Here is a 27,680-nt window from a genome sequence, read left to right as displayed (position 1 = left end):
AAGCGGTGAGCTCGTGTAACGCTCCTTGTTCTTAATAATTCGTAATAAATAAAATTCAACTAAAGACGTTTGATAACTTAAACGGTTAACGAAACTGTGTAAATAGAATAACTACAATTATAGTGTATAGTAATTATTCAATATTAAAGAATTTTTGTTTATTTTTATTTCGTTCTACATTTAATTGTTATTTACAAAAGAAAGTTACTTAGTTTTCATTTTGAATGGCTAAAGATGCGTGTTATTAACAGAAATTTGGCGTTGTTATTGAGTATCTTGTGTGTGAGTGGAGATTATAACGTGGTGTATAATCAACATTCTTTGGAACTGACCCAGTCCTTGAACTTGGCAAGGCAAGAGCAGATCCAGGAGCGATGTAATAGATACCGGTTGGCGTGGTCTGTTGATGATTTACCCAATAATCAGTTGGAACACATATTAGTTGATGATGATCGCAAGCTTCTCTACTGCTATGTCCCTAAGGTGAGATGGTCAAGGATAACTAGTGTTTTTGTTGTACATACGTCATTGTTTTTTACTTCGAACTTAGTTCGTATGATAAATGATTTTGCATTTTGTGTATTCGTGAATTGCTAGACAGAAATTCTCTAGAATTTTAAACTTTGTTTATTTAATATGACAGCATATATTATATTTTTATTTATAGGTAGCATGTACTAATTGGAAACGACTACTCATGACATTGGGTGGAAAGTGGAATGGAACTGATGTTCTAGCAATACCTGGTCATATAGCCCATTCCCCGGGAATGTTTAGGAACCTAAGTTCAGTGCCCAAAGAAGAACGAGATGAAATGCTAGAGAATTATAACAAAATGATTATTGTCAGGAATCCTTTTGAAAGACTTCTATCTGCATACAGAAATAAATTGGAAATAGATACCCCGAGTGCAACTTATTTTAGGGTAAGTAGTAGTAGTTATATGTATATATAAATACTTTCCTACAAAAAATTATACAAGAGTGTGCACAGTCTATACTTACATCATACTGAATTTGATAAGGATTGACATTTAAACAATTCTAAGACTCAAATTCATCGAAATGTATATATTTTTCTATGAATTATATGAAACTTCAGACACCAATTTTTTATTACTGCTTACTTTTTTCCATTTACTCATTAGTGAATTGATAAATTTTAAAGATTAAGTAAGACAAGGAATCTTTAAAGTTTAGTGATTGTAATTGAACTTTTGTTATTTTTGTTCTATATTTTCTTATGTCAGTCTCGTATTTGGTTAAATGTATTGATAAAACCAAAAGTTAGTTGCACACAAAAATATAAATATATAAATATATATATTGCCTTAGAAGTCTTAGATATCTTATTAAATAGGGCATTCTGATATAAGTCCCAAACAAAATTATAAATTAATGTACATTCATTGTTGACATTTATTATCACTACTAATAGTTTTTAAATAAGTATCAGGGTCTTATTAATTATTGTAAGTTAAGGAGGTCATTTCAATAAATATATTAAATTTGTGTTGGACATTTGGTTTTTATTTTAAGATTATATAATGGGTGTACGACCTATTGCTTGGTGTAATAAAATATGATAAACAATGCATAAAACATATTATATGGTCAAAATATATATATTTAATGAAAATAGCGTATAGAGCAGTGTTGGTCTTCAGCTTGTGACGTTTCAGAAAGATCACATGTTCATGCCCCAGCGGTGCACTAATAGACTTTATCTCTGTGAGCATTTAGCACCCGGTGAAGGAAAACATTCTGAGGAAAACGGCATGCAAGTTGACGGCGATGTTGTCGCTGTTGATTAGATACCTACCTTGTGGATTAGAAAAATACACAATCAGACCTTAAAAAGCAAGCAAATTTTTGCCTGCTTTTGACTAAGCAAGTGTTATTGAAATTTATCACATATTTGTTATTGTAATTGTTTTATAAATCACACATAGACTAAATTATCCCATCCAATGGTAAACATATCTGACGAAACTGAATTAATAATATGATAATATATTTTTAACCGACTTAAAAAGAAGGATAGGTTCAAGTGGAGCGCCGCTATATTTTACTATAAGAAGGTATTTTTTCCAGAATCGCCTGGGCAGGAGGATCATCAAGGCCTTCCGAGCTAATCCATCGAATGAATCCCTTGAACTGGGAGACGATGTCACGTTCAGGGAGTTCGCCCTCTTTCTAACAACGAAGACAGAAGAACTGGCAGATATGGTGAATAATGAACATTGGCAGCCGATCACCAATTTGTGCCATCCTTGTCTCATAAAGTACACATTAGTTGGTAAGTACTACGTACTAGATACATTCACGCTTGTCAAGAATTCGAACTTCAGAATAAACCTGGTGAACCAGGTGAGATACGGTGAAAATCTTGTTTTTATTAATCACTGATAAAAATAATTTTATTAGTTGCTTGTACCAAAGATTCATTGGACGTCGAGGACGAAGATCCACCTGTATCATCTCTTTTAGGCCGTGTTTGCCGCGCAGTGTTTCCTTAAGAAAACGTACTTATTCATACAATACATTTTTAAAATATCAAAAGATTTAGATTTCAGTGCATATTATTATTAGATTAATCTAAGATATCCGACCTTTACGGTCATAATTTAGGTAATACTACTACTATGTAATACTATGAACCTCGATCGTGTTTACATACGAGTCCCGATTCGAAATAGATTTTAACAAAGCGTTGTATAGAGTATGGCATGGCAAGAATAATTTCTGCACCACCGTGTATATTTCTTTGATAGCATTGAATTAATCTCGTTAAACTCATCTTAAGTATTACAAGTATTATCAGTTAGTAGTGTATTTAATTTGAGCCATTGAATGGGATAGGTGTCAAGTCGTTAAAAATATAACACAACGTGTTGGCAAATTAGTACGTCAACAATTGTTCTCTTTGTATATGATTGCAGTAGAGGTTAAATGGCAGGTATTCAATAATCTAAATTTTAATTACTACAAAAGGTCATCGTGATAAAAATAAAATATATTTATTATATCGTCTTGAAACATTTCATTAACCGCTTCAAGGATTTTTATTTATATTTAAGTGACTACATAAAAATATATTCATTATTCATACACGTTTTTGAGTCAATTGCCAGGTAATACTTTTCAAGGAATTACAAGTAATAAGGTAAACATAGCTAGTAGAATGTAAAGAACTTAAACAAAACATACTTTTTTTTTAAATTCAATAGCAGGCAAAAGAGGCTCACCAAATGTGAAGCGATACCGCCGCCCATGAACCCTCACATTGCCAGAAGGCTCGCAATTGCGTTGCCGGCTTTCAAGAATCGGTACGCTCTTTTCTTGAAGGACCCTAAGTCGAATTGGTTCGGAAATACTTCAGTGGGCAGCTGGTTCCACATTTTGCGCGGCAAAAACTGCCTTAGAAAACGAAAACTTGCTTTAAATCAACACATAACCCATCATAGCTGTGCTAATCCGTAAATTTTAATTATGAATTGATAAACCCCCCATAACTACGGAAAAGCTACTGGACACTTCTTGTCTTTGATATACACCAGCACACTATTATATTCTAGATAAGAATTTCAGTAATCGATATACAGGTAAATACGAAAATTGTCACATGACCAAGCGCTATACGATTTTTCATAAAAATATTTTACGCAGACAATACTTGGCTATTCATCGTAGAACAGATAATGTTAATCTTGTTCGTGGAGTTTATGTATCACTTCCGGTTGAGAAAAAAATCGTTGATTAAGATTATAAGTTTGACTTTTATAGAGCTAGACTATTAAATAATGAGAAGTTCTCAAATTGAGATGTTTCTGAGTGTAGCTGTAAATTTTATAAATCGGCCCAGTAATGTTTATTCATCATCAATGAACGTCTGTTTTCATTATGGCTATATCTGTACGGCACGTAGCTCACCAGAAGTCAAGTTATTCTGTTCAATAAGTCAGTTATTTTACTCGTGCAGCCTATGGCTCCGTGTTACCCAAAAAGGCGTTAAGTTAGTTACTAAGTATAACAATACGTTAAGGTTGCTATTAGGCTTGCCGAGGTTCTGCAGTGCTTTACATATGTGTGCTGAGACCTGAACTGACTGTATTAATGCCATCATTCGGAATAGACTGCAATTCTTGATGCATCGTTTTAAACAAAGAAACACAAAATAACAACAATCTCAAAATAAAAATAATAATAATAGAGAGGTAACAATTTTTTTTTAAAGAACAAGCTTCAATTGTGTAATGCGTGTGTGCTGTGGTTGTAATTGGCCCTGGCTCAGCATTATGCTGAGGAGTAGAGTTGTTCCACAGCGCTGGTCATTCTGCCAGAGAGCACAGCAGCTAGTTTGCGCCTCAGTTGCAGAAAAACAAATAAGAATCTAATACTCAGTAGGAATAAATAATAATAGTAAAAGTTAGCAGTGTAAGCAAAGAAGAAAAAAAATGTTAATAAAATTAAATTTAAAATAAGAATAATTGTTAAAAAGTAGATAAATACATATTTTTGGGCGGACCACTGGGATCCTGAAATTTTTGATTACATAACACGCAGATCTTGAAACGGTCCAGAGGTACTATAGCACCTAAGACCGATTTGTTAATAACTAAAACTACATGTGCATATAATCTGATATAAAGAAGTTATTATAATTATATTGGTGTAAATGACAAGGATTGAAATGTCACAAACCGAGACTTTAGATTCTCTGTCATTGTATTCGTTAACATTCAATCTAAGTCTAATTAGTGTTATAACGGACAATCGGTCTTTGTTCAACTGTTCTCTTTCCATTATAGAGAAAACATCATTTGACAGAAAGGGACAAATATAATGTATGAATCTGATTGTCGATCACAGAGTAAGCCACGGCGAAATCATGTCATTGTTACAGATTACGCTTTAAAAAGCCGACCCAATGTGTTACGTGTTTTTACGAAAACATTAACGATATAAGAATTATAAAAAGATCCACCAAAATTCCTATATAATTCCTAAATTCCCTGTAAAAAGGTTATGTGATCAGAAATATTTTTATTTGATAAACATTTATGGTACAAATGTTATCAGTTTTATTACTCAGATATTTTTATTTGACGTGTCACTAATATATTTTTGTCAGCGCTTCGTATTCTAAAAAAAGGCCTCTGCCCGTGGGGGGGGGGGTGAGATTTAGAGGGGGGTCAAGAGGTCCTGGGGCTTAGCATTATGCAAGAAATTAGTTTAGTTTTCAATTAGGTCTAGAACTCAATTAATAAACTAAAACAAAAACTAACTAACATATCAGTTTATGCATATTTGAAATAACCTCTCAAAACGAGTGTACAACAAAAGCTTTAGGGGATTTTAATCGAAATTTAAGGTATTTGTAGTTAGTATATATTCAGTTGGCATCACTGATTTAACGAGTATTTTAGTAGTGTGCGTCGATATTGTTCTATAAAAAAATCGAATACGTTTTTGGTATTTTATTCAATGTTATCTTTGTATATCTTGATTTGGACCTTGAATTGTCGAAACATGATATCGATGCCGTATATGTCATACTGTATATGTCTGTATAACCACGCAATAATACGTCAAAAATATTCGTATGTAACACACTTACTCCGCTGACTCTGCCATACGTTTGACCCATATGTTTTGACCTCCTAAACGTCCAGCGCTCGCCGTCCTGTGTCTCTTACCGCTGCTTGCTTTTAGCTGCAGCAGCTCCTTCACTACGTCCAACCATCGGTACCTATTACTACTATTTAATTTGTATATAGATTCCTATAATGAGATATTTGTCACGATTTGAATAACCATTTCAGATTATTCATTAAGAACCCGCCAAAACGCTTTTACACCCGTTACAAACGTCAAGTTTTTAGTGTGTTAATTGTCTTTCTGACATTATTAACAACGTCATCGTCCATTCGACTAATCTGTGATCTAGCGTCACGTAAGTGACATAAAGTAATATATGTAATCTAAAGGAGGTAAACACCTTGTAAACATAAATGTATCAATTACATGGTGTTTTACTCCGTAACGCTGAAGCCATGTTCTATAGAGATTACTCAATAACACGTTGTCACATCGTGCTAGGTTCGTGATAGAAAATAATTTGTCTTTGTATTCCACATTCTTGGTTGACTAAGGCTGTTTATAGGGCGTATATACACCTGACTTTCAACTTGTACTGTAGATGTACACAGTCATCATGCAAATTCTTATCCTGAGCTATGTTATACATTACAGTCTGACTATGGTTCTAGTTCGGCCTCTAAAGGCCTCAGGCGTTATTAAGACACTCGCACCACCTCTATGTCGAACAGCTGCCAATTGAGGTTTTGTCTAAAGTAATTTGACTTGGGATTTTTAAAGAAAAGAGGGTACCATATCTTAAACGGCAACGCAGTTGTCGTCTGACAGCGTAGTTGTTCATGGGTGGTATTAGATGACATTAAAAAAAAATATAACTATAGATATTGATAAGGATACTTTGCTAAAAGAAACATACAGGATTCCCTGTGTCGTGGACACCTAGTTCCTATTCTAAGCAACATATTGTCAACCTCAAAAATTCTCCTTGTCAAATTGTAAAATTGTAATTGTTATTCAGAGATTATTGTCAAATACTGTAAACGTTTCAAAAAGTAGGAACTGGCTGTCCACGACACAGGGAATCCTGTGTTTCTTTCTCGCTATATATAGCTACATATATAAGATATATAGAGAAGTAGCGATACATTGTCCTATGAAAAAGGAAGCTCTCCATTTAAGCTTCTTCGAATATATAGAAACATTTATTACCTTATTAAGACAGGTTCCACGTATGTAGTTATGGCAATTCCTAGATGTTCTGGTGACCTTCTTAATGTGAAACATCTTATATAAACAGTACGTCCTCAAAGCCCACTGTCCGTTGTACGTCATTCGGTCCGGTTCCCGTATAAGCGGGTCTATTACCTGGATTCGACCCTCGTGACCTAGATTTCTATTTATTATATACTTACGTTGAATATAACAGGTTGATGCCGTAGTGTTAAGATTAGGATATAATATTATAAATGTAAACTGTTTCATGTCTTGTTTGTTTTTTTTAAAATTATTAATTCAAGTAGTTCATTTTATTTGTAAGTATTATAATAGTTTTGTAATATATGTCGACGCTGCGATGGATATTGTGACCAATGTGTTTACCAACGTCACATAGATTTTTAAATAAATAAATGGTTGGCGTCCGCCATAGTATATAAACTTGCAATGTCATGCAACATTAGATAAACTCCTATTTAGTATTGTTTTTTTTTTTAAATAGCTTTTACACACTAAGAAAAACACTTTTTGAACGGATTAAAGCTTATAATTATTTACATAATTCTAAATTATTAATTTTTTCCCGACGTTTCGCGTGCTTTTCAGCGTGCGTGGTCACAGAAGCAGTGCAGAGAAAGTTGTTTTATCTGTATTTATTGCCCCGAAGTTAGTAATAGGATAGGTTATTATATTATAGGTCGACGTCGGTAAAAAATTAAAAAAAAATAGAATTATGTAAATAATTATAAGTTTTTAATAATAATACATAGCCTTAATCCGTTCAAAAAGTGTTTTTCTTAAACTCCTATTTTAAATAACTAAACGGACTCAACCGTTTACGAAGACATCGTTTAGAACAACATACCGGTTATATTGACCAAAATCAAAGGCCCGGCTGAATTCTATGTATTAGGTACTTCGTCAAACGTACAACGTCATCAGCTGTTACGACTATCGACGTCGATGTCGTTATAACAAATTTTGAGTGTATTTCTATTTATTGCGATTGTTCTAAAGAATAAAATTAGCGACTGTAATTATTTTATATCTATTTTATCAATATAATAACAAATAATAATTAATTTTTCTTACATCCTCTTAGACGATATTTGTAGCACGCGTTCTGTCAATGTTATGTTAAACGTTACACGAAAAAAGTTTGAATTGTAAAGGCGCTATGCGCTGAAAACAAATTTGCTAACGTAACAAAAGTATTCTTCATTTTTCTAATTTTCGGCGTAATTAAAAAAAATTCTCTCATAAGAACCTTCTCCTGACAATAACAAATACAACAAAAAAAGAATTAGCAAAATTGGTCCAGGCGTTCACGCGTGATACCGTGACCAAGGGAAATATATATATCAGAAGGATGTATTGGTGACAATATACTCGACTCTCGATAAATTAAAACTCAAATTATAAAGCGTGTAAATAAACAGTCCCTCTGTTGGGGAGTCTTATTCAATTAAATAACGGTTTGTTCAAAATTCGTATTAACAATTGATACAATTGACAAAATTTTATTTCGAAGTACGTAATATTTTTTTGAGTGAGCGACTTCTATTATCGTCCAAAGAGTTATAAAACAATTGACATGTTGACATGATAAACACTTAAAATTTTAATAAGTAATTATATATCAATTATAATCAGGACCTCATTATATATAGTCAGGACTTCATTATATATAGTCAGGACTTCATTAGCACATGTTAGCGAACAAGATATTATCACTTCATGAAAAACAACAACTAATGTAGTGACAATAATAATGTGAATTTGAGTTAAGCAATTTAATTTGATAAGAAATGTTATGTTTCATCTTTTTTATTTATGCCAAATAATGACTGTATCATACGTATGGCCTAAGCAATAGCCATCCAGTTTATTAAATGTTGTAACAAACGCTATGGCTGAATATCTTTCAGGCTGTTAGTTAAACGGTTAGGTTGTTATTAGAACGGCTAATTAAGCTAATTATATGTATATATATATAATTGATATATAATTATATATCAATTATAATCAGGACTTCATTATATATAGTCAGGACTTCATTAGCACATGTTAGCGAAAAAGATATTATCCCTTCAACTTCAAATTATCATTGATTTTATACAATTTATCGAGTATTTATCAAGGGACTGGGGGAAAAAATATCGAGAGATTCACACAAACGAGTGTTACATCGAAGTTCACGGTATTATGTTATGTTTTGGACGATCCTTGAAAAATATATACGTAACTTCGAATTGATAACCTTCGGGTTTTTTGAAGTCGGTTCAAGTTTTGCTTATAGTAAATGACGTAAGCGTTGTATATTTTTTGTAGATGTTTTACTCCGTAACGCTGAAGCCATGTTCTATAGAGATTACTCAATAACACGTATACACGTTGTCACATCGTGCTAGGTTCGTGATAGAAAATAATTTGTCTTTGTATTCCACATTCTTGGTTGACTAAGGCTGTTTATAGGGCGTATATACACCTGACTTTCAACTTGTACTGTAGATGTACACAGTCATCATGCAAATTCTTATCCTGAGCTATGTTATACATTACAGTCTGACTATGGTTCTAGTTCGGCCTCTAAAGGCCTCAGGCGTTATTAAGACACTCGCACCACCTCTATGTGGAACAGCTGCCAATTGAGGTTTTGTCTAAAGTAATTTGACTTGGGATTTTTAAAAGAAAAGAGGGTACCATATCTTAAACGGCAACGCAGTTGTCGTCTGACAGCGTAGTTGTCCATGGGTGGTATTAGATGACATTAAAAAAAATATAACTATAGATATTGATAAGGATACTTTGCTAAAAGAAACATACAGGATTCCCTGTGTCGTGGACACCTAGTTCCTATTCTAAGCAACATATTGTCAACCTCAAAAATTCTCCTTGTCAAATTGTAAAATTGTAATTGTTATTCAGAGATTATTGTCAAATACTGTAAACGTTTCAAAAAGTAGGAACTGGCTGTCCACGACACAGGGAATCCTGTGTTTCTTTCTCGCTATATATAGCTACATATATAAGATATATAGAGAAGTAGCGAAACATTTATTACCTTATTTACGCATCAAGACAGGTTCCACGTATGTAGTTATGGCAATTCCTAGATGTTCTGGTGACCTTCTTAATGTGAAACATCTTATATAAACAGTACGTCCTCAAAGCCCACTGTCCGTTGTACGTCATTCGGTCCGGTTCCCGTATAAGCGGGTCTATTACCTGGATTCGACCCTCGTGACCTAGATTTCTATTTATTATATTCTTACGTTGAATATAACAGGTTGATGCCGTAGTGTTAAGATTAGGATATAATATTATAAATGTAAACTGTTTCATGTCTTGTTTGTTTTTTTTAAAATTATTAATTCAAGTAGTTCATTTTATTTGTAAGTATTATAATAGTTTTGTAATATATGTCGACGCTGCGATGGATATTGTGACCAATGTGTTTACCAACGTCACATAGATTTTTAAATAAATAAATGGTTGGCGTCCGCCATAGTATATAAACTTGCAATGTCATGCAACATTAGATAAACTCCTATTTAGTATTGTTTTTTTTTTTAAATAGCTTTTACACACTAAGAAAAACACTTTTTGAACGGATTAAAGCTTATAATTATTTACATAATTCTAAATTATTAATTTTTTCCCGACGTTTCGCGTGCTTTTCAGCGTGCGTGGTCACAGAAGCAGTGCAGAGAAAGTTGTTTTATCTGTATTTATTGCCCCGAAGTTAGTAATAGGATAGGTTATTATATTATAGGTCGACGTCGGTAAAAAATTAAAAAAAAATAGAATTATGTAAATAATTATAAGTTTTTAATAATAATACATAGCCTTAATCCGTTCAAAAAGTGTTTTTCTTAAACTCCTATTTTAAATAACTAAACGGACTCAACCGTTTACGAAGACATCGTTTAGAACAACATACCGGTTATATTGACCAAAATCAAAGGCCCGGCTGAATTCTATGTATTAGGTACTTCGTCAAACGTACAACGTCATCAGCTGTTACGACTATCGACGTCGATGTCGTTATAACAAATTTTGAGTGTATTTCTATTTATTGCGATTGTTCTAAAGAATAAAATTAGCGACTGTAATTATTTTATATCTATTTTATCAATATAATAACAAATAATAATTAATTTTTCTTACATCCTCTTAGACGATATTTGTAGCACGCGTTCTGTCAATGTTATGTTAAACGTTACACGAAAAAAGTTTGAATTGTAAAGGCGCTATGCGCTGAAAACAAATTTGCTAACGTAACAAAAGTATTCTTCATTTTTCTAATTTTCGGCGTAATTAAAAAAAATTCTCTCATAAGAACCTTCTCCTGACAATAACAAATACAACAAAAAAAGAATTAGCAAAATTGGTCCAGGCGTTCACGCGTGATACCGTGACCAAGGGAAATATATATATCAGAAGGATGTATTGGTGACAATATACTCGACTCTCGATAAATTAAAACTCAAATTATAAAGCGTGTAAATAAACAGTCCCTCTGTTGGGGAGTCTTATTCAATTAAATAACGGTTTGTTCAAAATTCGTATTAACAATTGATACAATTGACAAAATTTTATTTCGAAGTACGTAATATTTTTTTGAGTGAGCGACTTCTATTATCGTCCAAAGAGTTATAAAACAATTGACATGTTGACATGATAAACACTTAAAATTTTAATAAGTAATTATATATCAATTATAATCAGGACCTCATTATATATAGTCAGGACTTCATTATATATAGTCAGGACTTCATTAGCACATGTTAGCGAACAAGATATTATCACTTCATGAAAAACAACAACTAATGTAGTGACAATAATAATGTGAATTTGAGTTAAGCAATTTAATTTGATAAGAAATGTTATGTTTCATCTTTTTTATTTATGCCAAATAATGACTGTATCATACGTATGGCCTAAGCAATAGCCATCCAGTTTATTAAATGTTGTAACAAACGCTATGGCTGAATATCTTTCAGGCTGTTAGTTAAACGGTTAGGTTGTTATTAGAACGGCTAATTAAGCTAATTATATGTATATATATATAATTGATATATAATTATATATCAATTATAATCAGGACTTCATTATATATAGTCAGGACTTCATTAGCACATGTTAGCGAAAAAGATATTATCCCTTCAACTTCAAATTATCATTGATTTTATACAATTTATCGAGTATTTATCAAGGGACTGGGGGAAAAAATATCGAGAGATTCACACAAACGAGTGTTACATCGAAGTTCACGGTATTATGTTATGTTTTGGACGATCCTTGAAAAATATATACGTAACTTCGAATTGATAACCTTCGGGTTTTTTGAAGTCGGTTCAAGTTTTGCTTATAGTAAATGACGTAAGCGATGTATATTTTTTGTAGATGTAGTTAGTAAATGTGTGTACATTTATCGTATGAAGATAAAAAAAGGCATGGGCCTCCGATTTCTGTACGTTTCATGATCATTTGTCAACCAAGTAGGTGATCAGCCATTGTGACTTATGATGTTTTCCTTCGCCGTTCGAGCGAAGAATATTTTTTTTTTTGAGAATGGAATCTCGCTGTTGGCCTTAAGGGCCTTTACAGCTCAGCTCGGGCTGTTTTGGCGAGCGTAGCTCGGTCAGAATGGCGTTTTATCCCGAGGGTAGCGCAAGGGCGTCTCCTGTGAGACTCGTACCTCGGCTTGGGCCGTCGGGGGGTGGTCAATAGCCTGAAGGGCAGGACGGAAGCTTACGAGGGAGCTAGAGCGAAGTAAAGGTCCTCGCCTTCCCCGGTGAAGGCGGTTTTTTATCCTAATCTGTGTATTTTTAATATTATTATTGGCCGCGCGGGCGGCTTTTAATTTATCGTTTGCTACGGTAATTGGATCGTCCGGATCCGTTAGAATGTGTCGGGGCCTCCTACGAGCCCTTTTTGTCGGGAAGGGGAATAATAAATGCGCACATGGGGAGAAAGTCTAGCAGCCGGGGATCAAACCTATGACCTCAGTGATGAAAGTCGAACGCTGAAGCCACTAGGCCAACACTGCTATTGAACAAGGAGGAGTTAAGAATAGACCTAATCAATAATTATAGGCTCGTAACCTATAGTAAACTTCAACTGCGCAATATTTTAACATATGCTGTCTGTGTGGCATATGTATATTATTTTTATACCAGCTTATAATAGAAGATAAAAACTAAAAGGGGACGCAAGCGACGTCAATTACCGCAAATTGTCGGACGTCATTAAAAGTAATTACGAAACGCAACGTTTCGTAAATCTTAAGATTAAGAAGGATTATTTTAGCACTATATTATTTGCACGTTATAATTGTAGCTTTGAACAAAATGTATGTTAATTCGTAACGTAACATAGTATGCCTATGTCGCACATAAACAACGGTTTAACGTGATTCAGTCGTTACGAAGTTTAGAGGGTTCTGACAAACCCCTCGACTTGTATTAGATAATGGTTTTTTAGACGGTTTTTTATAGAACGGGTCGCACACTGGCCAGAGGATCACCTGATGTTAGTGATACGGCCGCCCATGGACACTCAATGCCAGAGAGCTCGTTGCTCTAATATTGTTCTATTTTCAATGTTATTTATTATATATGTCGCAGTCAACTAGCTTAATTAGCCGTTCAATTAAGCTAACCGTTTAACTAACCGCCCGGAAAGATATTCAGCCATAGCGTTTGTTACAACATTTAATAAACTGGATGGCTATTGCTTAGGCCATACGTATGATACAGTCATTATTTGGCATAAATAAAAAAGATGAAACATAACATAAAAACATTTCTTTTCAAATTAAATTACTTAAGTCAAATTCACATTATTATTGTCACTACATTAGTTGTTGTTTTTCATGAAACTTTGGAAAACACCATCAAAGTTGTGGTTTTCCGACGCCATATTGACGGTTAGAAGTGTTTCGTTTCGAGTTTGGGAGTGGCGGACAGGAACTAAATTTAAATTAACAGTCAACAGGCTGCCTAGCTGTTTTATCGAGTGGCTGAATATCAATCAGGCCGCTAGTTAAACGGCTAGTTAAACGTATCATAACAAATGTAATTGTAGTTTTTCACTTCTATCTCTTTCTCTCTTACTAAGAAAGTAAGAGATCACTCTAAAGCGAAACCACACTTTTATAAATACTGCCTATAAAACACTCGGTTGTGGAACGGTAGTTGTCGAGGTGATACGGTAGGACAGCAGTCTTTAAGTATACCTATATAATTGAGTTATGCAAAATTATTATTTATAAAATGTTTTTGTTGCTGGTATATTTCTACAATGTAATGTTTTAATAAATGTTTACTTCCAGGCAAATATGAAACTCTACTGGACGACGCTCTACTAGCGCTTCACACAATCAACGCCACAGATAAGGTACAATTCCCAAGGCTGTCACACACGTCAGGAACTTCGGAGAAACTGAGCAAGTATTTTGCCCAACTCGAGTTGCCACTTATAAGTAAATTGTACAAATTGTATAAATACGATTTCCGAATTTTCGACTACCATTTAGATAATATTGTTGGTTTTGATTTGGGGTAAGTTAAACGCGCATATGACTTGGATAATTTATACAGGATTTTAATGCCTAGATGATTTGATCTGAGTTTTAATAAGCCTGGATCTTTAACTATTTATATAACTTTTCCAATGCAATTTTATACATTACAAAACGGATAGATAGATGACGGTCGTGTTTTGTATATTATAAAACCTATCTCTAAACTCTCAAAGCCTTGGGTACTAAGGTATGATTTATTAAGCCATTGTTTTCAAACTGTAACAATCTAGATATTTGAATGGAGCGAAACAATGCATTACTGCAAGGCCTGAGGTATTTACGTTATTAATTATACATATACACTATTACCTGAGACTTGAATCTTTGTCCCACTTGAGTTAAAACTTTGTCCCACTTGAGTTGAAGCTTTGTCCTACTCTAGATATTTCCCGGGAGCAAATTGAAAACTCTTTATTTCCACGACATATTATATAATGAGATTCGACACACGAATATCCGATTCAATTATCACGTCCTGGATGAGTTCCAGATAAATCTCGATTTATGCAAATATTTTTTTTATTTATTGTATACATAAGTAGAAAAGAAGTTGGTGTGGTGGAAACACAAGTTGAACTAAGTTTTTCTGTCCACGAGGACTTGACATATTTAAATAATTAACTTGGGTAAGTTACATATGGAGTGTTCAAGTATTAAGTAACCTAATTTGGGGGGAGGGGGGTTTCTCCTCTTGTAAAACGTTACGTGAGGGGTGGTGATTGCACGCGTTATTGATAATATTATTTTCGACTTTCCAGTACGTTACACCACATAATGGTAAGTTTTAAGGTCAAGAATCTCCAAAAATTGCGTGACGTAATACTTGAATGCTCTCATATACACTTTAACATTATAACCATAAATAATTAAAATTGCAAATTGCAACAATTTGAAACATTGACACAGTTACCCTAGAATACTCTCTAAGCCTTTTCACTAAGCTATTGTTTTCCAGAAATAGAAAATCTAGATAGTTGAATGGAGCAAACCAATGCATAGAGGCCTGAGCAATATTGGTAAATTATCAAATATTTTACCTATTTAAATGACACTTTGAGTTGCGTATAGCTGGTCTGTCCCACACTAAAGATATTCCCGTAGTAAAACCAAGAAACAATATTCAACTATCACGTGGGGGGTGTCCCGGATAAATCCCAGATATATAGAGATCAGATGTCTGATATTTTTGCTACTCTGGAGAAGGAAATAATAACGTGATTGAGGATTCAATCTTCATACCTGAAGGTCGTCTGTCTTCAAAAGAGTCAACCAACACGTTGACGTACTCCACACCACTATCCTCAGCTTGTCTTAGTGCTTTGGGGATGATGACACAAATAATTGTCGTGTCACGGCATCTTTAGCCATGCTGATTCACCTTTATATCTCGGGAACAGAACTGCCGTCGTCAGATGTAGACTGTGCTAAATACGTAGAAAATTGTTGAATCGAAGTGATTTTATAGGTATTTGCTATCTAAGAATAGATAAAATTCATCTTAAAGCAAAACTTGTATGGAGCTTTTTTTTCCGACCTTCAGAAGACGTGAATTTTAGCCATAGTCATTATAATTTGCTTATCGCATTCCACTAACCATCTAGGCTCCATAATTATTATAACGTAATATTAGCTATGTTCTCATATTACCTATTTGCCATTGACCCGAGAGTAAACGAGTTTTGAATAAAGCTTTGTAAGCAATAAGTCTTTGTCTATTATAAGATGCCTGTTTAGTAGCATACATAAATGATAAATAATCTAATTTCACATTAATCATACAGATATTGGTGAAGAAGATATACATATATTTTATTTACTATTTAATTCTACACACAAATTTTCTAATTTTTACTATCATTAATTTTTTTCTAGTATTTTTTTTTGCATCTTACATTTTAATCCCAATACACCCGACTTACATTTTATACACATATTCTGTACAAAAATATACATTAAATAATTTCGTCGAATTTATGTTTCCTGTTCTATATTCATAGGCGAGTTATGGCCTGTCGTCTTGCCTCCATTACGCTCTTGTTGCAGTGACGCATTTCACTATATTACTGCAGAAATGTTCCATTTGTGATCTGAAGCTTTTTAATGCGGGCAAATAGAATAAACATTAGAGGACTTGTTTTTATATATGTTATAAAAAAGATAAGCTCAACTCTTTCTAGAACTCAATCATACATATATATGTCTTATCGTTAAGATAATATAGCCTATGACATTCATATAGTGTGCCTTTATCTTGGTAAAGTTTGTTTATATAGATATTTTCTAACACAATCACACTATATCTCTTCATAATATTAGACATAGACATAACATTTCTTACTCACGAAACACACACACAGAAACGAAAAATAACAAAAATTATCGGGGAAAGGGATTACACGCATACACACTTAAAATACACCTTGTATTTTAAGTGTGTATGCGTGTGTGTATCGTCGTTGTAACTGGCCCTGGCTTAGCATTATGCTGTGGAGCAGACGTGTTCCACAGCGCTGGTCATTCTATTAGACACCACAACAGATGCCTCAGATGCATATAAAAGAAAAATAATTTCATTTATTACTAGTATGTTTCTAATAAATAAACTCTAAAAAAAATTTCACCGTTAGAATGCAACATTATCCCGGAGTAACATGGGTTATATTTATTTCCAAAATTAAAAAAAAAATGTCATGCACTATTTAATTAAGGATTTTCACAGTCCTGCAGTCTTACAATTCAGTCTCTTTTCGTCACGTCGGTAATACAATTTAATAGAAAGGGACGAAAAATAAAAACAGTAATTAGTATATACTTTATAGGGATATCAAATTGTTAACACGATTTTAAAAATGTCGAATTACTTACCTTCTATTTATAATACGTGTTTACCAACGCGAGCTCCACATAAAGTGATTCAATTGCATATGTTTATATTAAACTAGCATTAACAGTAAAGCTTGCATGATTTAGCCCAGTGCTCATGACGAAATCATGGCATAACATATTTCCGAATACGTACTCATGGGCAAAATGAGGGTAGCACTCAAAGCTAAGTCAAAAGCTTTTATAACTTCTTAAAAGCCGATAAAAAAGCTTTGGGACTTGCTATAATTTGTCGAGGAAATGTATATTCAATATTGAAGTCCGTTTATAATCATTAAGAAGAAAGGCTACAGGAGCACGACTATGTCCTATAATCCCTAGATGGGGCAGAGGGCGTCCACGGTGTCTCAATCGCATTCGGTCTTCAGCCCAGTATTTTACCTCGCTCCAAGTCTTTCCGGCTCTCATTCCCTCGTCTGCAACTGTACGACGATTTGCCTGGGACGTTTCCGCTTTCCTTGCGGATTCCAATCAAGCGCCTGCTTGGGAATATGATTGGGATCCCTTTGGAGTGTATGGCCTATCCATTTCCATTTACGTCGCTTGATCTGCTGGTTAACCAGGGTTTCTCGGCAACGCTACCATAGTTGCTTGTTAGAGTACTTCTCGGGCCAGTAGATGCCCAGAATACGGCGAAGATAGCGGTTGACGAAGACTTCCAGTCAGTGCGAATTGTCGTTAGTGACCTTCCACGTTTCACACCCATGGAGCAGCACAGATTTGACGTTAGATACGAATAATTTAACCTTGATTCCATGCGTCGACATCCGTGACTAACATACAGGCCGAAGTTGGGCGAAGGTTGCCCGGGCCTTGGCAATAAGAGCATGCAAGTTCTTAAAATACAAGAAAAAGATTAACATTAAAGATTTTTGCTCCCTTTACACTATGAAATAAATTTTCGTTTAGTTTTTATCATTTACGAAGTATTTTCCTTTCTCTAGTTTGTGGTTTGCCTATTAGTGGTTGTCTCATTAAATTTTGTTTTTCTGTACCAATGCAGTGTGCTGAGCGTTCGCAAGCTTTATAAATAAAGATAATAGTTATTTTAAAACTATTTTTATTCAACTATGCTAACTATTGTTGGCCCTTTATTGTTGTTTAATCAACTTCTTAGAGTGACGCGGGGAGTGTGGGTGCAACAGACCAACTAAAACCCAACAGCCCCATCTGCTGCAATTGATTAGGAGGCTCTGTATTAGTTGAACTATCCAACTACGTGAAAAAGGCTTTAATAAAATATATTAAAGAGAAGTATTTGTGAACTATTAGGAAAACCAGACTTGCTATTTACGTAACCGATGACGCCAAAGGCAATATTGACATAAGCATTGTTTAAAATTAACCTCCCAAGGCCTAATGGTTCAAACTAACATCAATTTCGTAGACTGTAAAGCGAAATCATTAACTTCCCATATAAAAATTTCCATGATTCGTACTATAAAATTATGACAAAATATATGCTTGTTTCTAAGGTCAGACCGAAGTTTAACGGTACACTTGAAATTCTTTATAACTACAGTTATAAAGTTTTTTTTTTAATTCCAGTATGACACAGCTACCCCATTTATCATATCATTGGTACATGGTATATCATACATGGTTGTCATGTAAACATGCGAAAAGATTTTTTTTAGGACAAAACGTAAGTTAAGTTTTTCGTTAAAGGTTTCATTTGTTTTATGCATAGACAATAACATTTATTACTAACGAAACACACAATAGTAATAATAATCAATAAAGGAAAGAAAATAAACTTTTTTTAGGTGTTGTGGTTGTAACTGTCCCTGGCTCAGCATAATGCTGTGGAGCAGACTGTTCCACAGCGCTGGTCATTTTGCCAGAGACCACAACAGTTGGTTTGGATTTGAATGTAAGAATAATAGAAGAAAAAAATTAAATAGATTTGTGTAATAGTATATAAACTAAATAAAGAAAATTATAACATTGGAATAAATGTTACTAAAACTACAATAAGAAATAAATAAATAAATATGTTTGTTGAGTAAATACGGAGAATAAATGATGTACTTTGTAACGGAGACGAAATTTTGATTTTATTTTTCGATACACAGTTAAAACTAAACCCAATTTCTAAATGCGAAATTACTTAATTATTACAAGGAATGCATAGTTGAATGCTGCGAAACTACGAATAGTAATCTATGCATCTCGAAGTGAAAATGTTTTAATTAAATGCGTTCTGTAATTACTAAATGTACAGTGGTCTGTTGTTTTATCTGTGATATTAAATATGAATGCTTTCTCCTTATAATTCTCGTATCAAATGTAAAAGAAACGTGTTCTCTCTTGTTCTGTTTTATTGATATTTGATATGTATACGCTTTTCGTAAACGTAAGCTATACAATTATAGTTAATAATTGTAGTAATAAGTGTAATACTCCTATATTCTCGTTTTGTGAACAATTCAAAACTTGGAACACGAATTCAATAAAGCCATTTAGTTTAATATTATTTAAAAACAATTAAAACGGGTCCAAAGCTTCGCAAAACGAATTACAGAACTACAGAAATATATCTTGGGAAACCGCTTTATAGGGGGGAAATACCCCGTTGTTTGGGAGAGGGAAATCGCGTTATACGAACACGCGTTATAGGAGGGTTTCCATTATAGCTATTAAATCGATAGATTATATTCCTTTAGGATAAGCCCTTCAAGGAATTTTGTTTTATTTGTAATAGTTATTTAAGCTGTTGGCTACGAACGAAAACTCAAGTACTGGATTGATTACCAAAATTCCTGCACCAGTAGAACTACATTATCATACTATATTTATTTCGTATTTATTCGTATTTTTATTTAATTACACTTCGTTGCAGTAATACAGAAATTAAATTAAAATAATTACAAAAACGAAACTAGGAAAAAAGTTAATTAGACATGGTGAGCTCAAGAAGTACATAAGATAAAATTATTTAGACATAACTAATGGAACACAGCAAAGCAATTATGTATGTATATTATATTGTATTATTACAAAAACATATGTAAACAGTAAAATATTGATAACCTTTAAAATTTACTATAATGAGTTAGTTAAAATTAAATGATATCATATATCATATGGTAAAATATTTTATCGATGGTTACAGATACCGGCAAACTTCTTGAGCATTAAACAAGGGAGTGGGGGAAAGTACGCATTGTACGCGCACCAGGGCTCGCCGTCCCCCCTCCCTACCTAAAAATCGCTTCTGCGCAGGCAAGGACATTTGTTCAAGATGTTTGCCGGTATCTATAGAGCCCTTAGAAATGACACGAGAGTGATAAGGACAATAAACTTTTAGTACGTTTTTAATTCATAAGTGTTTAAGTGCCTTAACGTGTATGAGTTAACAATTATGCCATCAAAACCTGTCGTAAAAAGTTGTGAGATCTATGTATTACCAAGTTGGTTTATTAATTCAGTCCCTACTTAAGGGATCTTTATAAGTTATTACGTAATAAGCTAACCTAACATCTTATAACCATATAAATATAAAAAAAATATTTTATGTTTTAAATTGTTTTAGGCTTCTAGTTTTATTCACAACGAAGTTGTTCTTTAATCGGCATGTGTGAGCGTCGTGGTCAGGAAGGAAGCACCTAGAATACTTTTCTTAGACCTTTCATGACTCTCTTGGAAAATTAGGTGTGATTTCCCGTTGCCTTCCGCTCCTAAACATTTTTGAGTTTGAGTTATTTATTCTTCGATATACAGCTATTGCTTGGTGGTCGAGCCTCAAGTCAAGTCAATTTAAGTCAAAAATTATTTATTCATATATGTAACACAATGTACACTTATGAACGTCTATAAAAAAGAAATGTACATTAAATGCTTCTAATGTTACATTTACTGACAGTTCTCAAAAGAGCGTAGAACGGAAGAGAAGAACTGGCCTCGTCCGCACAAAAGGCCGATCACCTACTTGCCTATTAGATTGACAAACAGAATTCCGAGGCCTAACCTGACAAGGTTGTAGTGCCACATTTTTTTAAAATAGATATTTACAAAAATATAATCTTAACGTGACATAGAAAATTTTATTCCTTTCATAAACAATTTTTTTATTATATTAACAAAGTTTGTATGGCTAAAAATTTTGTCTGTTTTTCGTCAAACTTGAATTGCTGAGTAGCTCACACGTGTAGTTTATCTAGGTGAATGGGTTTAAAATTAAATGAATGCGAATTACATAATACATGAAAACCACGACATGTCAATTTTAATGGGACATTGTGTAATCTTTTATAACAGCTATAAAATACTGACTGAAAATCTAAATTAAACACGGATTAAGGTGAGATTTAGAGTCGAGTCGGTAGTCTCGTTCTAAATCTCAGCTCATGATGAATGATTATGGCTCCCGTCAAAAATGTATTGAATTTTGACGTCCGGGAATCGTCTCAAATCTGGCAACACCGTCAAAAATTAATATTATACATGTTTTGACAAGAGAGAAGCTTTTAGTTTGATATATGTTATGTTGTTAAGTTCAATGATATTTCGAAGAGTGTAAGAACACTTACAAGTTACATTTTAAATTTATTAAATAAATAATTTTTATTTAATAAATTTAATAATTATTTTGCTCTTGTTTTGTGATAGTCGTGGATATAATAAACAATGGTGTTCAGTTTATGGGTATATCTAACTCTCTATAAGGTAATTTTTTAATACTTTGTTTAATTAACGAATTGTATCTAAAAAAAACATCGCGTCAAACTGTCGAATTGAGAGACGAACAAATGTTCAAAAGATGTATGAAAAAAGATTTTCATGTGTGTTTATTATGTAAAATTTTCTCTGTTGGTAATTTCTATTTCATTGTATATTAAATATCAAATGGCTCTTAAATATGCATTGCATTTTGTCAGTCTAATCTAAGTCTAAATCTACGTCAAAAATGTATTGAATTTTGACGTTCGGGAGTCGTTAAGACGAATACGTTAAGACGAACACTGTCAAAAATTAATATTATTCATGTTTTGACAACAGACAAGCTTATAGTTTGATATATGTTTTTATATACTAAGCCTCTAAATAAATGAAATGTTGCCTTTCTTTATAATAAAAAAAATTTGGTCTTGTTTTCTGATATTCGTGGAAATAATTAACAATGGTGTTGACGTCAACACTGTCAAAAATTAATATTATTCATGTTTTGACAACAGACAAGCTTAAAGTTTGATATATGTTTTTATATACTAAGCCTCTAAATAAATGAAATGTTGCCTTTCTTTATAATAAAAAAAATTTGGTCTTGTTTTCTGATATTCGTGGAAATAATTAACAATGGTGTTGACGTCAACACTGTCAAAAATTAATATTATTCATGTTTTGACAACAGACAAGCTTATAGTTTGATATATGTTTTTATATACTAAGCCTCTAAATAAATGAAATGTTGCCTTTCTTTATAATAAAAAAAATTTGGTCTTGTTTTCTGATATTCGTGGAAATAATTAACAATGGTGTTGACGTCAACACTGTCAAAAATTAATATTATTCATGTTTTGACAACAGACAAGCTTATAGTTTGATATATGTTTTTATATATTAAGCCTCTAAAGACATGAAATGTTTCCTTTCTTTATAATAAAATAAATTTGGTCTTGTTTTCTGATATTCGTGGAAATAATTAACAATTTATGCGGATTGAGAGACGAAAAAAGATTTTCATGTTTATATGTATAATTTTTTTTTGTTTTTGATTGTTAATTAATTGTATATAAAATATCAAATGGCTCTTAAATACATATATAATGCATTTTGTCAGTCTAAATGTTATTAATTGTAGCGTAAGTATGATTTGGTTTAGGTTATAGTTATAGGTAATTGTTAATTTGCATTTATTATTGCAAAGCGGATTATACAATTTTTTTTTTTTACATCCAGTGTTTTAGTTTAAATATACATTTAAAACCTATCTTTCTTGTATACAATTACTGGAATTCTATTCTTATATATCTAGGGTAAGATTCAGTCGACACTTAGCGGTAAGTGGTCATCAATAAATACATACCAACTGCCCTCTATAAATACTTCAGTGACTTCCCAATAAGATAGTATTGTAATACGATTGTGAGGTATTTACCAAATATAATAATAATAATATAATTAGTATCAATGTTGTATCTGGTTGTGTTTTTTTAAGATCTGTTTATTAAAGAAGTACATTTATTCTGAGTTTTCTTTGGGACCCTATATTATAGTTTTGTAGCGACACCTACAATGATTGCGACGAAGTGAAATCATAAATCTGCTATATATATGTTGCAGTCAACTAGCTTAATTAGTCGTTCAATTAACAGCCTAGTCTCTTAACTAAACAGCGCCGTTCAACTAGCGGCCTGAATTATATTTAGCCATTTGATTAAATAGACAAATGACTTGAATCGATGACGTTACATTACATGACTATCATATTCATTTCCACTTTCTGCCACATACTCCAGGGTCCATAAGATAAATCACTCCTTATATGGAAATTGTATTCGTTTATACAAAATACTCCCAAGCGGAATATCACTAAATAAAAATTAAAGCTCTCGTTAAACGTATTATATAGTATATTTGTGTGACTCAAAACTAAGCGATTAAAAATAGTAGTAGAGCGATGTTTGGCAGTTCTTCTGACCCGCTTGACTTGCGAACTGGTAGTAAATATAAAGTTAGCATTAATTTAACTTCTTTTCTGGCTTTCATAAGACTACTAGTTTATTTATATGAATAGATATTTTGAGTTTGAGTTTACTCCAAATGTCAATAAAGCGACGTCAAACAATTTTTTTTGTATTCAAAACAAATTTCCAAAGTTTAATGATAAAAAGTATGGAAACGTGTAAGAACACTTAGAAGTTACATTTAAAATTTATTAAATAAAGAATTCCTTATGATATTTCAGTTTCTTTTCACATGATCGTACGAATGGACTAAGCATTAGCCAGCCACTTTATTAAATGTTATAACAAATGCTAGAGGTGAATATAGCTAGTTTAACGGCGCTGTTTAGTAGAGGCTATGTTGTTGATTGGACGGCTAATTCAGCTAGGTGGTGGCGACATACACCATCTCGAACTTAGCCACTGGGGTTTGTGGCCTGTCATTGGTTACTCTGGTCCTCTCTTTAGGTCGAAAAGGAGCACATTCCTTCAGAATTATTTAATAACAATTACGCAATGCAGTAAGAAAATGCATTGCCACCGGGAGCATACCTTTGAAATTAATTTTAAATTTAATTAATGCACGATTATTTTTTTTATTATTATGTACAGCTTAGATCATTGTGTCTCAACCACTTTTATGTCGCGACCCACTAAAATACCAAAAAGTAAAACAGTTTTGCGACCCCGTCACTGGAAAATTGTAATTTAGTATTATAACACTTCACTATAATTATGCATTAACCTTTTATACCTATATGTAGTTTCTATTTATTATTTTACAACATATTTCGACCGCTTGACAAACGGCGGCTTAGTTTAATAATCCTAATTATTTATAATACCAATAATAAGTATGAAATAATAATAAGTATGAACTTCGTACTATAGAGGCATTGTGTCTATAAAAATCTAACCACTATCGAGAGCATCATAAATAAGTGACTTTTAACATTTTGATGGGATTAACTAGCTAGAAACAAATTTGTTTGTCAACAAAGTCATTTGTTTTCTATAGGACTTGATTACCTTATTGCGGCTTCCAGTTGCTGCCAGGATAAACTGCCTGCAACACGTGGGGCTAGCGAATGTTTTGCCAACTGTTCAAGGCAGGGTTTGCTCTTTTCTTGAAAGCCACTAAGTCGAATTGGTTAGGAAATACTGGCAGCTGGTTCCACAAAGAGGTGGTACGCAGCGTAATTTTTTTTATAAAGCGCTGTGATATGGAACCCCAGACGTTGAAGTATTTAAAACAGTTATATTTTCGCCCGGAATAAATGCAATACACGGAGAAAATCAATGGAACGGACGCAGAAATGTGTCTGCCAATCGCTTTATTGGGGCGTAAATATGAGAGTGATAAATATGATTCGTAGAAATTACAATCCAACAGGCAAACTGATTTACATAATTTCGAAAATATACAAATTCTGTAAGAAGTTATTACAGTTTAATGGAACGTCGCAATATAGTGACTCAAGAAACAAAAAAAATTGAAAGGCATGTATAGAAGCCCTTGATAATTATATCCTAAAACTAAAAAAATTGTAAAGCAAATAGTTCATACACTTTTACTTACTTTGAACTATAACCAAACGGAAAATCTGCTAGAAGTACTAAAATAATTTTCACATATGTTCTCAGGCGTTTGCCTGATATACACACACCCTTCTAACACTCATCCACACACGCGTACATACCCTCTCCCACTATCACACTCACATAAACACACCTATACAACTTTATTTCTACTAACTCCTAAGTAGTTGACTGCTTTGTTTTGTTTTACTTTCCTTATTTAAAACGTTAAATTTATTTGCCTACTCATATATATATGTACTTTTTGTTACCACTCAATATGACTTTGCTGTGATTGGAAGCCTGGTTATCCATATCACAGGTTCTTACCTAGTTTGGAAACCAGTCTCCCAATACCTTCTCAACTGTAATCTTATTTATTGTTGTAAATGTTTAAATGTGGGAGAAAATAAATAAAATAAAAAAAATTGTAATAGAAAGACTAGCAACTCTTCAAACTCAGAGTTTAAACAACTGCGTTTACCTCCATAAACACCTTTTTCTGATTGAAACGAAAAACACTTGTTAATAGAAAGCTATAATACCTATGTACTATCAAACAAATGAATTAATTATTCTTTAATTTCAAACCTAATCTTACTTTAGCTTTATATCTAATCGATTCAGTTTTATTATAGAGATCAAGAATATTCGAACGTAACTGTGTCAAAGTACGATCGGCTTAGGGCTGACGTCACATCGTATGACATTATTTTACAACCAATAAATATTTCCTTACATGAACATTATCAAACGTAAGTTATATATAAAGTAATGATGATGTAGCCCTCTAAATATTATTATGTATATTTTTCTAAAAATACAATATACATAATAATATACAGATTTTACTATATTTTTTAAGTTGCATTTTGTTGCGAAACTTGCTTCTATAATTTTAGAGAAGCGATTGATTTGTAGAACTTCAGTGTCTTAGAACTTCCCTATACACAACATTTGACGTAGTTCTGTTTTGTGGCAGGAAAATAATTTCAGGTGGAATTCCGAATCGGGATAGACCAACATACAGATGCTCATGGGTAAAACATTATTTTTGTTGATATACCTTCTATAATACTGTATAAGATTTTTTTGTTCAATCATCAATAGTAACCACAGCGCACGCGATGACAATTTTTTTTTATGGATATTTTTTTTATTATTGGTTATATTATTGCATTTTTATTAAATACACCATTTTTTTATTTTAATATAGCTTTTGTCAGTCAGTGAAGATGCAGCTTTCTAGCCGTGAAAGAATTTTTCAATTCGGTCCAGTAGTTTTTGTGTGAAAACATTACAAACCTATATAAAACAAAAACACAAATGTTTCCGCTTTATAATATATACGTAGATACTAACTTTCATGGCTTATTAATAGTACTAGTAATAATTGGCAAGTATTAGATTCCAATTGTGTACCTCAAATATGTTCCCGTATGTTTATAGTCACAATTTAACCCTATTTTCCATATAAATCGTACATGGAATTATACTCCATTGGGAGTGGAAATTTTCGACGGGCATTTTAGATTTTTATATTACTCAAACAGCTAGGATTTACAGAACACACAAACAAACGCAGTGACAGCGGTATCACATGAAATCCGATATTTCACCTGCGTCGAAAACAATATCTAGGTTATATTTAATAATATTCCTGATTGCAACATAAAATAGTGTTTTCATGTGTATAACTTTTTATTCAAGATAGTTATTTACTTAGGTTATTTGGCAAATCATTACATATATAATAGATCCAACCGAAAACTACAGCTCCATAGACCACATATACATCATCACATAATTTGTATTTATTCCTTAACAAAAATATATATAATTATATTTGAGACGGCGGAGCACCAATTGGCCACAGTTTCCCCGTCCACCGAAGCGTCAATACTCATCACAATAATATTATAATAATTGGTTTACAATGGTAAGTGCGGCAATAGGAGTCCCGTAGTACTAACGCCAGAGCCAAGTGCGAGATTACAGAGCGTCTATAAAGTTGACTTTATCTTTATACAAGTAGGTAAATAGTAGGTAATATTATAACCATCATACATTATAAATTAGACGTTTCCAGTGCTTTTCAGTTGTCAGAATTCTCACGCTAAATATCGAGTTAATAACTAATATTAT

General features: G+C 32.9%; 1 protein-coding gene across 1 annotated transcript; it reads left to right on the top strand.

The window, feature by feature from the left end:
* Window positions 1–4: 4 nt before the first annotated feature.
* Window positions 5–20,317, top strand: LOC123706837 (carbohydrate sulfotransferase 11). Its single transcript, XM_045656325.1, has 4 exons — window positions 5–483; window positions 668–925; window positions 2,094–2,298; window positions 14,155–20,317. The coding sequence occupies exons 1-4, from the start codon at window positions 235–237 to the stop codon at window positions 14,385–14,387; spliced, it is 945 nt and encodes a 314-aa protein (XP_045512281.1). The 5' UTR covers window positions 5–234; the 3' UTR covers window positions 14,388–20,317.
* Window positions 20,318–27,680: the final 7,363 nt, after the last annotated feature.

The sequence above is a fragment of the Pieris brassicae genome, chromosome 3 (assembly GCF_905147105.1).
Source record: "Pieris brassicae chromosome 3, ilPieBrab1.1, whole genome shotgun sequence".
NCBI lineage: Eukaryota > Metazoa > Arthropoda > Insecta > Lepidoptera > Pieridae > Pieris > Pieris brassicae.
The sequence above is the reverse complement of the archived record's forward strand: the minus strand, read 5'-3'. Positions and strand labels throughout refer to the sequence as shown.